Genomic DNA, 17,345 nt, shown 5'->3' with positions numbered 1-17,345 from the left:
TTAGATAATATAGAGGATTGAACCTATGACATCATGTATGCTGGGAAGGGCTCTAACACTGAGGCACATTCTCACTCTTGTATGTAACTTTTTAAAGACATGAAATTCTTTCAGTTACAATATGGATAGAAAACTAGGACATTTAATAGGTAACTGAAATAAAGGTTAGTTACACAGGTAAGTGTAGAACAAAGTCTACAACCAAGATATCAGGATCTCAGATATAGCACACTGTCCCTACTTAAGTGACAGTTTACAAAACACAAAGGGACTGAACAAAACACACAGCCACAGCTTAAGATATCAATTATATTCTAACAATGTTCAGGTGATGTAGAGATGTTTACCTGCAGCTCCAGGTATAATTCTTTCAGGGTAGAGATCAGTCAGGAATAAGCTGTTTATGAGAGTTGATTTTCCTAGACCAGATTCACCTTAAATGAAAATGAAAACACTGTCATGACCTTCTCCCAGATCACTGTTAAACTTGGAATGCTTACCACCACATATTCTTCACAAAAAGGGACGTGGATGCTCAAGGAAGGTGAGCAACTTGCTCAAAGTCAAAAAACAGAAACCTAATTTTAACCAAGTCTATGGAATTGCAGAATTTGTTAGTGGCATAATCACAAACAAATTTTTTTTAAAAGATTTATTTTTATTATTTATACAACATTCTGCCTGCACACCAGATCTTACTATAGATGGTTATGAGCCACCATGTGGTTGCTGGGAATTGAACTCAGGACCTTTGGAAGAACAGTGACTGTTCTTAACCTCTGAGCCATCACTCCAGCCCGTCACAAACAAATTTTATCTATTCACAGGTATATAGAACATACTTTGGAATTCTGTTGTTGCTGTTCTTTAGTGTTGATTTTTATCACTTAAGAAGCTTCATTCTTATTTTCATGCAAATTTTTCTGGTTATCCCTAAACACTATGCTTTTATATTCAATAATAGTGCTGTTAAGGTTTTGTATCTCCTTTCCTTTTTTGTTTGTTTTTTGAGATGGTCTCATGTGGCTGGCCTCAAACTCCCTAGTTAGCTAAGGGTAGCTTTGATCTCTTAATGTTCCTCCTCCCCGAGTGCTGGGATTACAGGTGTGCATCACCATGCCTGGTTGGGTTCTGTCCTTAAAACTGTTTATTTACAATTGATGTGCCTAAGTGCTTTGCCTGCATGTACGCAAGTGTACCCACACATGTGCCCACATTGGCCAGAAGAGGGCCTTAGATCCTCTGGAGCTGGAGTTTCAACTGTAAGCTGCCTGTGGTAGCTGGGAATTGAACCAGAAAGTGCTCTTAACCACCGAGTCATCTCTTCAGCCCTTTTAAAGCTTTTAAAATCACTTGCTGGTAAATTTCATACCACAGTAGACAACAATAACCCAAAATGTTAAAATAGTAGACAAAATGTTAACCCATGTGTTACTGTGTAAACTTGTCAGCTCTCTTATAACTAACATGCTTGATATTAACAATCTGTTGCAAAGGAATTATGATATTAGGGAATTATATCAGTATAATACAAGTTTCACATTTGCTTACATTTATGCAATGTTCACTGGGTAGAAACTGGAGCAGAAACTACCTCCAAATGGACACACATCAAATATCTATCAGTTACTTCAACAAATGTTTTGAGCCACACTCACTACACTAGTGCTAACACTTTCCATCTATCATTGACAATTCATTTCCACAACCTCCCAGAAACTCAAGAGCTGCAATCCCGTATGTGGCCAACTTCAGAGTCAAATGTCAAGACCTAATCAAGTCATACTGGCTTATCTGATTAACAGTATTTTAACCGTTAGCTCAGGTTTAAAAGTTCCCTCCAAAACTCTTAAAGTTCAGCTATCATTGTATTGGTCATAGGGCTACTACTATTTTCAAGAATAGATTACTACTTTACTCAGGAGTGGCTGTTATGAAACTATACTCCCTCACCACATGATGCCCTCAATTCCATTACAACACAGCAAGAAGGATCTCTTTAGATAGGGTCCTTTGTCACACTGGACTCATAGTTCCCAGAAATATTTTCTTCATAAATAACACACTCTACACTCTATGGTATTCTAACTACATAAAATGATCTAAGATAACATAATATTCCTGTAGACTTAAAACAATATTTCATGTGTATGATATATTTTGCCTGCATGTAAGTGTACCATATGCCTACAGTATCCGAGGAAGCCAGAACAAGGCTTGGGTACCCTGGAACTGGAATTATGGTGGCTATAAATTCCATGTGAGTGCTAGGGACTGAACCCAGGTCCTCAGGAAGAGCAGTAAGTGTCTTCTCTCTAAGGTCTCTTAACATATCAATGGTAGAGAACTTGAGCTGTTTGCTATTTTCTGCACAAGCCTCATGGATTTTTGTCACATGGTTCTGCATATCATGATTTTCTTTTTTCCAGGAACACATAGATCATACCATAGAAACACTGAGTGCATTGTTGGCCTTGCTAAAATTTTGTTCATAAACACTAGTCTGTACTTTTTTTGTGATTTAGAATGGAATAAAGCTTAACTAATGAAATAGGTATGGGAGCTAGGCACTGTGCTAGTACTTATGTGGTAAAGGCAGGGCAATCAGAGTTTAAGATCACAGCCGGTCTGAAGTTAGCCTGGGTTACATAAAACTGTCTCATAAACTCAAAAGTTGGGGGTAGTATTTTCTACTTGTCTAAAGTTTATATATGATTTTTAAAATTTTTACCTTACATGGCTGCTATGGTTTAGTGAGTCTAGACAATTAACTACCTCATCCAAGTTAACGTGGTCCTTTTTAGAAAGCTTACTGAACCCTGAATTATACAGTCAGAGACTGCTTGTTTTTTGAGAGCTACACATCAGATGATAGTATGATGGATTACACTGGCATTTTCTATCAAGAACTGAAATTCACATTATTTTATTATGTAATTATACTCCTAAAATAGGTTAAAATATGTCAGTAAGAATTCCCAATATCCTCATTTTAGGTCTGTGAACTATTAATTCTAGAAATAATCAGGTCTTACGTAGTCATGGCCATCATAAAGCTTTTCAAATGCTTATTTTGTTTTGAAAATTTTTCAATTGTCAAAAACTAACTAAAGTATGGATGGGAAACAGAATCAACAGTTCATCATTAAAGCCAGGTGTGGTGGCTCAAGCCTTAAACAACACACAGAAGGCAGTGACATGCATATCTCTGTAGGTTTGAAGCTGGCCTGCTCTACACAGCTAGTTCTAGGTCAGCCAGTGCTACATAGTGAAATCCTGTTTAAAAAACAAAAAGCAAAAAGCCAGTAACAACAATAATTTTAAAAAACCCACCATAATTCATCATTAAGCATCTACTGGCATGCTAAAACACAATATATGCTATGATCCAAAATACATTATAACAGCATCTATATCTGATACAATGAAAATACATTCAAGCAACCATTCAATTTCAATGGACTTCCTCTATAATTTTATGAATTACTAACTTTTAAGTGAAAATTAAACACAATACTAAATGATTAGCCATCTCTAGTATGTAACCATTCTACAAATTCACCTATAACAATACCTCACAAATCTGGATTGTCACAAAATTTGACAATGTCTATTTTTGTTGTTGTTTTTGCTTTTTGAGACAGGGTCTACGTAGTTCTGGCTGTCCCAGAGCTGTCCCAGGCTGCCTTCAAAATCACTGAGATCTTCCTGTCTTTGCCTCAAAAGTGCTGAGATTAAAAGTATCACTATCATGTCTGGCCTTTAAGATCCTTCTGGTTTGGTGTCCCTTGTAAGATAGTGGCCAATATCAGAGGGGGTAGTAGACATGCACAGGAAGCCTAACTGCTTCTGAAGGAAGTCACTGATAAGGCTACTGGCAGCCTCTGTTCCTTGCCTTGTGACTTCTTTTTTGTTTGTTTGTTTTACAAGACAGGGTTTTTCTGTGTAGCCACGGCTGTCCTGGAATTTGCTTTGTAGAGCAGGCTGGCCTCGAACTCACAGAGATCCACCTGCCTCTGTCTCCCAAGTTCTGGGATTAGAATAAAGGTGTGCCCCACCACAGCCAGGCTTCCCTGTAGACTTCTTTATTAAGTCATGACACCTCACTTCCCCTAGAGTAAGTGATTCAATGATGGCAAGGTAAGAGCTATATTATCTTTTATTTACTAGTCTTGGAAGTTACAGCATTTCTACAACATTCATCTACAGCTATTAAAATAGGGGTGGGGACCAACAAGATGATTCTGAAAGTAAAGACACTTGTTGCTCAAGCCTGATGACCTGAATTCTATTTAGAACCCATATAAAGATGGAAGGAGAGAACCAACTCTACACAAGTGTGCCTCTGTGTACATTGAACACACAGGCATATACAAATAATACATAACAAAACAAAACAAAACAAAAAAGAACAAAAATAACAACAGTAAAAACCCCAAACTAATCCTGGTAAGGGTTATGAATACTAGGAGGCAAGTATCACTGGTGACTATTCTGAAAGTTAATTATCACACACACACACAAAACCCTTTATTGTACATAAATAAGAAAATAACATAAAAATCGTATTTTCCTCTTGAGCAAAATTTCCTGAATATGATTGCATATATATGAAATCTTGGTCCAATTTAAACATACATTTGTTTTAACTTCCAGAGTTGAGTTTGCCAAGAAAGAAACTTTCTTACTTAAATTACAGGTTGGGCCAGTGCATTTCATAGGTTGGGAAAGGGAAATATTTAGTAAGATAACATCTTACCAACAACCATCAGTGTGAACTCGAACCCCTTTTTCACTGATTTTCGGTGAACTTGATTGGGAAGATTTGCAAATCCAACATAGCCAGGTGTTTCTGGATTTATAAACTGAGTTGGTTGTTGCTAAAATAAGATTTAAAAAATAAAGAAGAGCTAATAAACATCTTATTGGTTGCTTTTATGACATTATCAGACCTGTGATAAACATATGTAATCAGTAGTTCTCACAAATCAACAAAGAAACTCCACAAATAATTACTTTCAAAACTTAAACTTTTATCAGAAAACAATGTTCACTTAAGAGGATTAAGAAAAGAAAAAAAAAAAATATATATATATATATATATATCCAGGCCTGGAGAGATGGCTCAGTGGTTAAGAGAACTGGCTGCTCTTCCAGAGGACACAGATCAATTCCCAGCAACCACATGGCAGCTCACAACTGTCTGCAACTCCAGGTCCAGGGGCTTCAATACCCTAATACAAACATACATGCAGGCAAAACACCAATACACATAAAATAAAAATAAATCTTTTTTTTTAAAAAGAGCCAATCCAACTTCTTACCTATATGCTGACTCATATTTTATTAGGCAATATTCTACCTAGCACTTTAACTATGTAAGATTAATTTATCTCAGTGCAATAATTTAAATTATGGCTTAAATTTATAATTCTCTTTAAATTATAAAGAGAATTACAAAAACTGACTCCTTTCATTCAATATGTAGCTAAAGAACAGCCTCCAACCAGATATCAGGCATGATGGGTCTGTGAAACATCTGGGGATAAAGACATTTCTTGCTATCCTTTCTCTTATGGCACAGGGCTTTATCTAAAGAAAGGCAGTATATCTAATATAATGTTGAGATTTCAATGTCAAAAAAAAAAAAAAAAAAGCCCACAGCTGATGACACTGAAGTATCTATCTGCTGTGACAGGCTCACTACATATTCCCAGCTGCTCTGGAGCTTGCAATCTTTTTGCTTCAGCATTCCAACTGCTTGGATTATAGGCACCTGCCACCATGCCTGACCACATCAGTATTTCTTGATGAAAGAATGCCTGATAAGACTAAAGATGATGAAGATGTGATAATTCAAGAAAAGTAAAACCACAACCTAGGAGATGGGAAGATAGAATGCTTGTATTGCAAGTCTGAGAACCTGAAGTCAATCACTAGAACTCAAATTAAAAACAAAACCAAACCAAACCTGGGCAAGGTGGTAAGCCAGTGTGATCTCAGCACTGGACAAGGGAAGACAGATGCATAGTTAAGGCTCCAGACCAGTGAGAGATCTGTCTGTCTCTCTCCTTCCTCCCACTGACATACATAAAAAAGACTAGGAAGGACAAAGAAGCAAACCAACAAACGAAACAGTGGTGGACAGTGAGGAATAGCACCCAAGGTTGAACTGTAGCTTCTACAAACACACACACCCCTTAAATTTATGTTGTGGTATACTGAAAATGAAAAAATTTCAATTCATTATTCAAACCAAATAAAAAAAAAGTTTTAAAATAGCCTTTTAAAAGGATTACATTTTATAACTGTCCATTCACATGCACACAGAGATAAAAATATACCTAAAACCTTCATAGTGATTATTTCTGGGTGGTAGAATGATGGCATTTATTATCTCTGTTCTATACTATTTGTATAAAAAGCAAAAACTGATATTATGGCTTTATATTGGATATCAATAAATACTATAGACTCAAAAATAATGGGCAAATAAAAATAATAACATTGCATTTTCCACTACAAGTTCTACTTTCTCTGCTTATGTCCTTTATATCAGGGCTCTGGACCAATTTATAAGGGCTGATATAAATGAATGTAGCATGTCTAAGAGCCCCATTAAATTATTTTTATGAATTATTAGCATTTTTAGTTGCTACTTGATTGCTATGAGAAAATCTAAGACAGTTAAGAGGCTTCATATTGACATATTAGATTTAAAAATTTGGAAAAGAACAAAGCAAGTCCAGGACAGCCAAGGTTACACAGAGAAACCCTGTCTTGAAAACCAATAATAATAATAATAATAATAATAAAATTTGGAAAAGAAGGCAATCAAAAACATTAGAATAACAGTCCAAAATTGGAAATTTATCTATAGAAATCCTACCTTTTAATTATCTGAAAATTTAAAATAATTTTTCTTTAAACTGTAAAAAAATGAACTGTGACCTTACCTTAGACATATTTCTTGATTTTTCAGTCTATCTGTTAAAAAAAAAAGACAGATCTGAGTTTGTATATATACATTTAACAGCATAAACTGACCCATGAAGGTATGTGACATCAGCTTGTTTCTTTAGTGTCTCAATAACTTCAAACATTGCCCTAGAAATGATGTAACAATCATTATTCAATATAAAGACAAAATTAGGTAAGTTGATAAAAGCAACTGTACATTCATTCATTTCTAAGTTTCCAAATATATACTTATGTTTTCATTCAGTACTGATTACATCCTAGACAACAGAGATATTCTACAGAGTCAAAATAAATATTAGACAAAAAACATTGAGAAAGAAATTTAAATTATATGGCAGGAAACTTAGCTCCTGTTCCTCACTGCAGCATCAAATTCTTACTGTTTTTTTTTTTTTTCACCTTCCATGGGTCAAAAAGGTCAAGACTGTGAAATTATTTTGGTCTCAATAAATGAAATCTAACTTCCTTAACAGCTATTACATAGGATATACTTAGGATTTCATAGAAACATAGTTGTGTTCCAAATATACATGTACAGATCATCCTGTAACTTGATAACTTATAATAATGCTGAAAATAAGGTTTTTTTTTTTGTATCAGAACTTGTAAAGCTCTTTACTGAATTCTAATTTAAAATACCAAGTGAGGATGTGGATCTTTCAGGGTTAAAAATTAGAGAAAAGCATCTGCCCAACTTTAGATACTTTCTATGTTCCTGTGCCCTCCCAAAATTGCCTTTCTAACAACTTCTGTTCCCTTCCTTGGGAGTGAAATCCCAGATAAGGCTGTCATCAGCTGATCACTTTAGTAATTATAAACATCATTTCTGAAAGGCAACAGTACACAACTTATCTACATCTCAAAGGAAAATTTCTCTTTGCCTTTTCAGTTTACTCCTGACTTTTTCACCTTCTTCTTTCCCAAACTCCTACATGACTGGAAGTGAACTTGTGGGAGTTCTTCTCCACTAGTATATTTCGAGCACAGTTGTTTATATGTGAAATGATCTGATCCTAGGAGAATCCCTCCACACCAGTAGATACTACCACTATGTCATTCTTCATGTTCAAAATCTCCATCATCCTCATCCTGCAAGAATACAGGCATAGATATTGTGGGTAACACTGGCTATTTTTTTAGTGTCATAGAAACTGGAAAGAACCATTTTTCTGTTTGTTTGTTTGTTTGTTTGTTTGTTTAGAACAAAGTACCAGGGCCAAGTGTGCCTTAAAAGTACTTCATCAGTCTGTAATAGAAACATCATGATCAAATGAAGTTAATTCTTCTATTTATGGTTCGTTTTCACTGATGTTGAAATCCAAAGCTTTAATTGGATTTTCTGGCTGATATTCTAAAATGAGATCATTTTTGTATTCATCATATTCTTCAGTTTTTTTACCTTCCAACTGGGCTTGTTTCTGTTATCTGAGATTTCTGTATCAGAATATATCTTCTCTACCCAAATGTCAAGAAGTCTTATATTCTGTAATTTTTAATTAAATATTTTGGGTGGAAAAGAAACCTGGCCTTGATCACAGTACATAAAGGGAAACTCTAACTGTACCAAAAAGGGTAGACACATATATTTCCTTAAGGCTGTTTGATGAATGTACATATTTTGCTCTTTTAACCAAAGCACATTCAACCACTAAATAGATAGCTGTGCCTGGGTTTTGATAACATATCTGCAAGCAAAGTGTCTATTTAGGGCCATCTGTATCATCACTGGTTCTAATAAAAAGTATTTTTTTCACAGCCATTAATGACACAGCATTCTTTGCCATAAATGGATGTCACTTCTTCAATCGCCTCATTAATTCCAGAGGGATAGAAGTCCATCACCATAATGACAGGGAATCATGGCAGCAGGGAGGCAGGCATGGCACTGCAGCAGCAGCTGAAAACTCATATTCCTACACATCTTGACATTCTTAATACCAACCAAATGGAGTTCAAGGTAAAAGAATAAAACAAAAACAAAAGTATTAAGTAATAATCATTTAAAAAATTTGCAAGAAAGATATAATACAGCTCTGTCCAAATACTTACCTGCAGATAAAACCATAAAGCAAAGACAAAAAAAATACCAAGTCAACTTAATAAAAATACAGTTCAAATGAAGAAGCTTTAATAGCCTCTTCTTAGAACTGCACAGACTAAGTAAACAGTAAAACAAACAAACAAACAAACAAAAAAAAAAAACAGTATCCAAGGGCAGAAAGGCAGTAATACAACGAATCTTGCTTAACTGATATACAGAAGCTTTATGGAATAGGGAATGAATAAAATCACATCATTTTAAAATTATCAATAAAGTGTGCAAAGCTTTAATTTACATTTTAGGGTTTTGTTCTAGAGACAGCGTCTCACTGTCCTGAAACTTGCTAGCCTGTCTCTGTCTCCAGAATGATAGGATCAAAGGTGTGCATCACCACATTCTGCCTGAAAGCTTTTTATAACCAACACTCTAAGCACATGTTTTGTTTAAACTAAAGGTAAAAAGAAACAAAGCAAACTGTCAAGGAGCTGGAACAATCCTGAACTCTTAGACAAAGGAAATCCCCAAAGCAAAAACCATTAGTTGTCTCTAGGAACCAAAGGAGATGGGAAGGGAGGGAATGACAATGCCCATATGTATACAATAAACTCAAACTTGAGTTTTACATATGTTTATCAGTAATACTGTTGCAAATACAGAAATCTGGTACCACTAACCTGGGCTCGGGGGCTCAGAGAGACTGAACCAAAAATTAGAGAGCCTGTATGGGTCTGACCTAGGTCCTGTGCATATATATTATGGTTGTGTAACTTGGTCTTCTTGTGGGATTACTAACAGTGGGAGCGGGGGCTGTCTGTGGCTCTTTCGCCTGCTTCTGGGACCCTTTTCTACCTAATAAGTTCCTTTGTACAGCCTTAATATTGCAACTTGACATGCCATGTTTGCTTGATACCCTAGAAGGCCTGGCCTCTTCTGAAGGGAAATGGAAGAAGAATGGATCATGGGGAGAGGGAAGATGGAGGGGAGGGCCTGAGAAAAGGGAAAGGACTGAGAGGAGAGGAGGAAGGGAAAATTGTAATCTTAGATATAACACATGATAACAAACTAAACAAATTAATTTTGCCCCTAAAAGTATCCCCAAATCACAAGAAAATTCTAAAGAAATTCATAAAGAGAAAAAAAATGAAATTACTCTAAAAATAGAAGAACAAGTAATTCAAAAGCTAAATCTTTTAAAGAAACTGTTTTTGAGGCAGGGTCTAACTATGTATCTCTGGCTGTACTGTAACTCACTACATAAATGAGGCTGGCCTCTAACTCACAGAGATCCATCCACCTGCCTCTGCCTCCTCAGTGCTGAGGTTAAAGGCACGTGCCACCATGCCCGGCAGAAACAAATTCTACATACAAGTCCAATTAAAGAAATGAAAGCAGACATAAAAGAAGGCACAGACAGATACAGACTATAAAAAAGTCTACAAAATGAAAATAAGGGAATGCTATTCCTATAAATTACCAAAATAGAACAAAAACTAGAATCAATGCCAATAAATAGCCCATTAAAATCCAGCAATAGGGCCAGCTAGATAGCTGATAGGGTAAAGGTACTTGACTTCTAGCCTGAATATCATAGTTAGAGCTTGGGAACCACGTGGTAAAGAGAATGGGCTACAGCAAGTTGTCCTTTAATCTCAGCACACACGAGGAACATATGCCCCATTCTCCTCAAATACATATATACATGTAAAACAACAACAACAACAACAACCACAAAACTCTAAGAACAAAGAAAGCAACACACACACACACACCCCTAACCTAGGGGCCAACACCAGATGGAACTAGAGCAAAACAGCATGGAACTCTGAAGAGACAATAACAAAGTCTAACTATTCCAAGCCACTGAAGAGAAAAGGAAAGTGCTCCAATTTATTTGTAAAGTCAGCATAATTTCAACAACAAATGCACACAGAAAAGAAAGGAAGGAAGGGCCCTTTAGTGAGCAAAGAAACACCAGCAAACATAAACTCAACATCACTCATACATATAAATACAGAATTTTTAAATATTTGCCAACAATTAGATTCTAGTAATGTATCAATCTAACAAATGAAGAGAAAGTCATGTATAAATATACTGATGAGGTATATAATTAAATTCAGCAATCAATCTGCATGGCAATATTACTAAGAAAACTGCTTATCTACATTTCAGAGTTCTTTCCCAAAACAAATAGCAAATGCCAGTCCTTAAACAATGGGATTCCTTAAACCAGGGGCTGAAAAGATGGTTCTCAGGTTAAGAGCACATGCTACTCTTCCAGAGGACCAAGGTTCAATTCCCAGCAACTACATGCAGCTCACATCTGTGTGTAACTACAGTTTCTGGGGACCTGATCTCCTCTTCAACCTCCCTGTGTGCCAGACATAGTGATACACTGATGTACATATAGACAAGACAGTCATATTCATAAAATACAATGTTTTTAAAAAGGGATACTAAACCTGTTTGAAATATAATCAATAGAAGATGAAAATGTTCATTGCTCTCATAATTACTTTAAAGCACTAATGAAAGACTTCAAGCACACAAAACAAAATAAATCCCCAGATAGTCCAATATTAGTTTATTTCTAACTTGCCTGGATTACAGTGAAGCAAATCCTAGAATAACACTTATGCACAAGGCTACTAAAAATGGTGATCTATTATTTCTAGGAAAAATTAATTATAGTTGTTTAGTATAACTAAATACCCAACTGCCTCCTTTTTTTCATTAGAAACAAAATATAAGTAGGATCTATACATTGGAATTTTATGATTTAACACTACTTAAGATTAGTGTATCAAGAAGGATCATGAAGCAAAACTACTTTGCTGACAGGACTGAATATGCAAAAAACACAATACTTGAGTTATTAAAAAACAAACAAACAAACAAACAAACAACAACAGTATCCAGGCTTAGCCACCCACATCTTTGATCCCAGCACTTGAGAGGCAGAGGCAGATCTCTGAGTTTGAGGCCAGACTAGCCTACATAGTGAATTCCAGGACAGCCAGAGCTGCATCATAGAGACCAGGTCTAAAAAAAAAAAAAAAAAAAAGCCCAACTGTAAAGCAGGCTACAAGGTACAGGCTTTCAATCTCAGGTGTCTGACTGTCACAAGAATATCCTGAGTAATCCCAGATCAGACTAGAACAACAACAACAAAAAATTTAGACTAAGATAATTTACTTGATAGGGTGTAAAAAAAAGAGATGTTTCTTTCTAGCTGTCTGTGGTGGTCTGCCACTTAATCTTAGCATTCAAAAGCCAGGATGCTTGCAAACTAGAGGCCACCCTGGACTACACAGGGAGACAATGTTTCAACAACTGAAAGTTTCTTTCTCAATTATGATTGTGATTTTGTGTGTGTGTTTATGTGTCTGGTATTAAGAAGTAAAGCCCTGATTTCATGTATGCTAGACAATGAGCTGCATGCCAGCATTAAAAATAAAAAACATAAAACAACTTATTTTTCTATCCAGCAGTAAATATTTCATTAAATATTTAGGAATGAAAATGGGAAAATACTTAACAAGAATAAAATAATGAAAATCAAACCAGGTGTGGTAGCACAGCACTAGAGGCTGAGGCAGAAATTACAAATTTGAGGCCAACTTGGATTATACAGTGACTTTCCCAATTGTCTAGGCAACAAAAAAACCATGTCTCAAAACACTCAAATGAACAGAAAGACATTTTAGGTTCTTTGCTTGTTTGGTTTTGAAACAAAATCTTTGTAATCAAGGTTCACTTTGAGCTGGCAATCCTGTTTCCACCTCCCAAGTGCTGGGATTACAGAGATGCAACACTATATTTGGCTATTAACAAATTTAGAATTAGAAAAACAAGCCCTAAAAATATCATTTTGTTTCCTTCCCAAATTGGTATAATTAATTCAATTCTAAACTGGAATTCCAATGGTATGACTTCTTTCTTTAAGCATTGGGTAAAATGGCCTTTATTTTCATGGAAGGATAAATACTTGAAGAGTAGAAACATGAATACCTGCCTCCACCATCATTATATGTATTTTATTTCAAGCTACCACAAGACACAGGAAATGGTACCTTTTCTACATCTCTGAATTTCCTTAAACCCCCAGCCATTTTGAAGTCCTGGGTCAGTTCAGACCAAAGAAGGTAAGCTCCATTATCAGTTCCTTTTCTTTCAATAAGTACCCTGATGTACAACACAAGTACAGAAGTGGAGAGTACATACAATATGGAGAATGCCAAGTTGTGAATTCTTTACCCTACACCCAAACATAACTTGGATCCAAAATGGTTTTCTAACAATTTATTAAACAAAACAAAAAAGGGTTTTGGTTTTGGTGGGGGTTATAAGAGGTCCCAGAAATCTTGCATTCGGGACAAGCACTCTACGAAGTGAACTATATATCCCCACTAATGCCAAAATAAAAGCTAAGAAAGGAATATTGAATTTCTGAAACACTTTGCTGTTAGTGAGAAAACCTTGATCTATTAACATCCTACTAAGTACAGAGTGCAGGTCAATTAGATCTCCCTCATGTAAGATGATCTAAGAGGGTCAAACTAAAATTTTAATCTTTCACACTGCATATTTAAATGTCGAAAGTTCCTTATCCTTGATCCACAGCTTCTGTATTCCAGACATTAATACTATCACCCCAATTAAGGCACAAAAGATGAATAGATAAACACAACTGTGTTTTTGACATTAGAAACTTGTTTTGCAAGTAGCATTTATAGTAATGGAATACTCATAAATAGGAATCATCATTCATGTACATGAACTGTTTTATTTGTATAAGTTATCCCTAATCCCCCCAAAGACTTCTCAATGTAGGTTCCTGAAGAGCTTTTATCCAAAATGCTTGGACTGTCTTGCCATTTAGATTTCTTCGATTTGAGGACTGTGTAAGTACATTATGCAAGACAACACTCTTAATGGAGCTTGGGGCAGCATACCACAATCAAAGGGAGCTGAATTACACTCATGAATGATAATAGAGAGAGGCCCCACCTCCTTTCCCTAGGTTACCCAGCTAAACCAGAAAGAGAATCTGATCTCATTTAAAAGCTCTTGTTCTTTAAAGAGCTATGGTGCTCCATAAAGAGAAAAACTTCAAGGTGGAAAAAACGAAAAAGGATTAGGACGAGCCAACAACTAAGAAAAATCACCAAAATTAGATACAGCAGCATACACTGACAGTTTGAATGCTGGGTACTGCAAAGAAGCCCTGAATGGTAAGTACCAAAAAAAAAAAAAAAGACATTGAAAATAATAAGTCTCAAATTAGAAGCATCATGAAGAAACAGCTTTCATGACCCCTAAAAAACCCTATTTTTTTCCTTATGTTCTCAAGACTAATTTAGAAATGTATCTGAGGTACTGAAATACTTTTAGCCATTAAGGAAATAGACTGAAAACCTACGACTTGAATCCCTTGCTAGGCAGTAGGTAGCCCAATACTTGACGCCAGGGGTACACCTAATCCGTCTAAAGGATATCTCATCCAGCGAGTCCTGAATAACATGAACCAGCAGGAACTAAATAGATAAGCAGAAGACAGAAAACGTGGGAGATAAGAGCGCTGCAGAAACGAGGAGTAAACTGGGCTAAGGACAACGATAGAGACCATAGTGGTTTGAACTGGAAGGTCTATCTATGTGTCAAGAGTCTGGTAAAGTAGGACAGGACAGGACACAGTAGGGCAGAACTAACAAATGAGGCCGGAAGGCACAAAAGGGCCAGGCGTGGTCTGGACTAGGGTCGGCTTCAGAGTTAGTTAAGACTTCATCACTTCTCAGTCAGAGGCCTCCGCTCCGTGCTTCCTTTTCCCTGTCACTCACACTGCTGCAGCCCTTTGTCTAGCGTCTACCCAGGGGAAGGACACAGCAGACAAGAACACTCCTCCAACGCCCTTCCACTGCCTCCAACTGGGGAACTTCATTAACAACCCAAGGTGACTAGTCCTTCACATCCCCAGGACGAAACAGCACCGTTAAATTAGAAGATGGCCAGAAGTGCTTCGTAAATACGAATCTAAAGCTACCTCACCCAACGCTGGACGCGCCACCATTCAGCATTTGGACCCTGCGCGGGTCGCCAGGACCTGCCACGCCCGCTCCCAACGCCCTGGACCTGGCCTGTAGGATTACCCAGATAGGGACCGCCAGTCCAGTTGTCCTCGAAAGGACGACGCCAGCCGCGCGTCCATCGCTAAAGCCACAGACTAAGGGCGCGGCCGCCCCTCCCCCACGCGCGCCCCTTCTGCACCCGTTACCACCGCCTGAGCGGCCGGGGCGAGAGGCGAACTCTCGCACTTCCTCAGGACGGCCAGCTCGACCGGAGTCCGCGCGACAGTGGGCACACACTGCCACACGCTTACCCGCTAACACGCCAGAGAAAGCTCGTCAGACTACAGCACGGACCTGCCCCGCCCCGCCCCGCCGCGCGCGCGCGCGAGCCGATTGCGTCACTGCGCCGTCCCGCCCATTGCCAACTCCTTCCTGGGCCCCGAGTAGTCCCCTCCCCCGCAGTTGTTAGCAGAGCGCAAGCGTAGCCACTGCCCTGTCGTCCACCTCTGCGCAGGCGCCGTGCCCCTCCCACGGCGGTTGGCCATATAGAGGCTGGGGGCGGGGGGAGGTCAAGCGTAGCCTCTTCTCCTTTACCAAGATGGCGTCTTGTTCCTGTTTCGCCACAGTTCCTACCTTATGAGCTTGGCTTCCTCGCGCTAGTAAGAGAGGAACAGGTAATGAGAGTCTTCGCCTTGTGGGAAGCTAGCGATTAGGGACGGATATTTATTAGGAAGGAATGAGGTGTCCGCGGAGAGTGAGAGACTACCGGGGGCGGGCAGGTGGCAGCGTGAGTGCGGAGCGATCAGGGGAGGGGGCCCCTCTGCCTCTGCCTTTCCTCCAGGAAGATGGCGGCAGCACCGAGCTTGGAGCACCCGGCCGGGATGGACAGGCGCCTGACTTGCCGGCGGGCATCTCTAGCTGCCTGCGCGGCCGTCTCGGTGATGGGTCGCCGTCCCCTGATTGGCTACGTGCTAGTCACGTGGGTCTGCGGCCCCACGCAAACCATAGAGTGGTGCTTGTCCCTGGGGACGTGGCCTTCCTGTGCGGTCGTGAGCCCGTGCCCCGCGGGGGAGGGCGGAGTCGGAACGGCCCCTACCCTCTTTTGGTCTGGGGCGCGCGGTGAGATCTGCGGCATGCCCAGCTTCCTCCCTCGCTGCGACCGGCTCGAAGCTGGGAAGGTGCGGTACTGGGCTGCGGCCTGGCCCAGTTGTCCTTCCCTCTGTCCCAAGAGGTTCTGGCTGGGCAGCGGTCGTAAACTCCCTCCCTAGGCCTTGCAGCAAGGCCTTCCTGCGGGAAAACACCTTAGAGACCTCTTCTGAGAGGAAACAGTGATCGCGCGACCCCAGAGGGTGATGCGCCTGGTGTCGGTCCCCCAAGCTGTTTTGTCACATGCCTGTTGTGAGGGGGTGTTTTTTGTGCGTATCTACTTTGAAAAGTGTCCTTATGCTTGAGGCTACCTGCTGTGTATCCTGAGAAGACCGAAGAGTCAGACTGGGCATGATGTTTTCTTATGGTATAACTGTAACCAAAGGAGACGGACTTGTGTTTACAGACAACGAAAAAGTATGGGGGGAAATGGAGGGTTATAATCCTCACTTACAATGTGACTTGCCCTTCAGCTTTGGGTTTTGCTTCATATTCACCATAAGCCCTCAAGGAATGACTTAACATATTTGTTGGTGTCCGGTTAAAGATAGATGCTTTCTTAGGAAGTTAACTTCTGAAACCCAGTTAAGTCAACCACAGAATTTTGTTTGAGGTTAGTAGTAGCCACACTCAAGCTAAATTCTTACTTTCGAAGCTAATGTGAATACAAAAACCTTGGATGAAACGCATTGCTTAGGCTTAATGTTTTGAGCATTTAAAGTATCCATAGGCTAAACTTGTTAATAGACACTGGTATACTTGAAAGCTTTAAAGTAGCTAGGAGTGGCTTTGGTTAAAAAAATAAAGTGAATCACTACTTCTGTATTTAAAACAACCCTTAACCTATTATGACAGTTTAGAACTTAGACAAAATCTTCTCCAGTCTCCGGGATAGTATTAAAAACCAGTTATGCAATTTTCAATGGCAGCCAAGCGTTGTTGATAGCATTAGTTATGAGTCCTGTACTGCTTAGAGGTGTGCTTCTTGAGAACACCTGGAAGAGGCAACCAGCTCAGGGGGCACACCCAGGCAGAGCCTTTGCCTCTCTTTTGGGCAGGCTAACTTCTCAGTGGCCACATAAACTTTCAAGTACATTTCTTTTAGTTTT

The 17,345-nt window shown here is 38.8% G+C and overlaps 2 protein-coding genes across 8 annotated transcripts in view; one reads left to right on the top strand and one right to left on the bottom strand.

The window, feature by feature from the left end:
- The window catches only part of Septin2 (septin 2), a 31,186-nt gene extending 15,444 nt beyond the window's left edge, over window positions 1-15,742 (bottom strand). For 2 of the 6 annotated variants that reach the window (XM_060368910.1, XM_021632040.2), the window contains exons 1-4: window positions 15,402-15,526; window positions 6,957-6,987; window positions 4,760-4,880; window positions 348-434 (exon numbers count right to left, since the gene is read on the bottom strand). In XM_060368910.1, the coding sequence (XP_060224893.1) occupies window positions 348-434; window positions 4,760-4,880; window positions 6,957-6,965 (217 nt within the window). In that variant the 5' untranslated portion in view covers window positions 6,966-6,987; window positions 15,402-15,526. Of the gene's footprint in view, window positions 1-347; window positions 435-4,759; window positions 4,881-6,956; window positions 6,988-15,070; window positions 15,092-15,171; window positions 15,361-15,401; window positions 15,527-15,723 lie in introns of those variants that run through there. The other 4 variants (XM_060368913.1, XM_060368911.1, XM_021632042.2 and 1 more) reach the window with 4 other exon arrangements.
- Window positions 15,625-17,345, top strand: part of Hdlbp (high density lipoprotein binding protein) — a 61,397-nt gene continuing 59,676 nt past the window's right edge. The window contains exon 1 of one of the 2 annotated variants that reach the window (XM_021632044.2): window positions 15,625-15,764. The gene's annotated coding sequence lies outside the window, so the exon portion shown is untranslated. Of the gene's footprint in view, window positions 15,765-16,093; window positions 16,269-17,345 lie in introns of those variants that run through there. The other variant, XM_021632046.2, reaches the window with a different exon arrangement.

This window comes from Meriones unguiculatus, chromosome 15 (assembly GCF_030254825.1).
Source record: "Meriones unguiculatus strain TT.TT164.6M chromosome 15, Bangor_MerUng_6.1, whole genome shotgun sequence".
Taxonomy (NCBI): domain Eukaryota; kingdom Metazoa; phylum Chordata; class Mammalia; order Rodentia; family Muridae; genus Meriones; species Meriones unguiculatus.
This window is presented reverse-complemented; position numbering and strand designations above follow the sequence as displayed.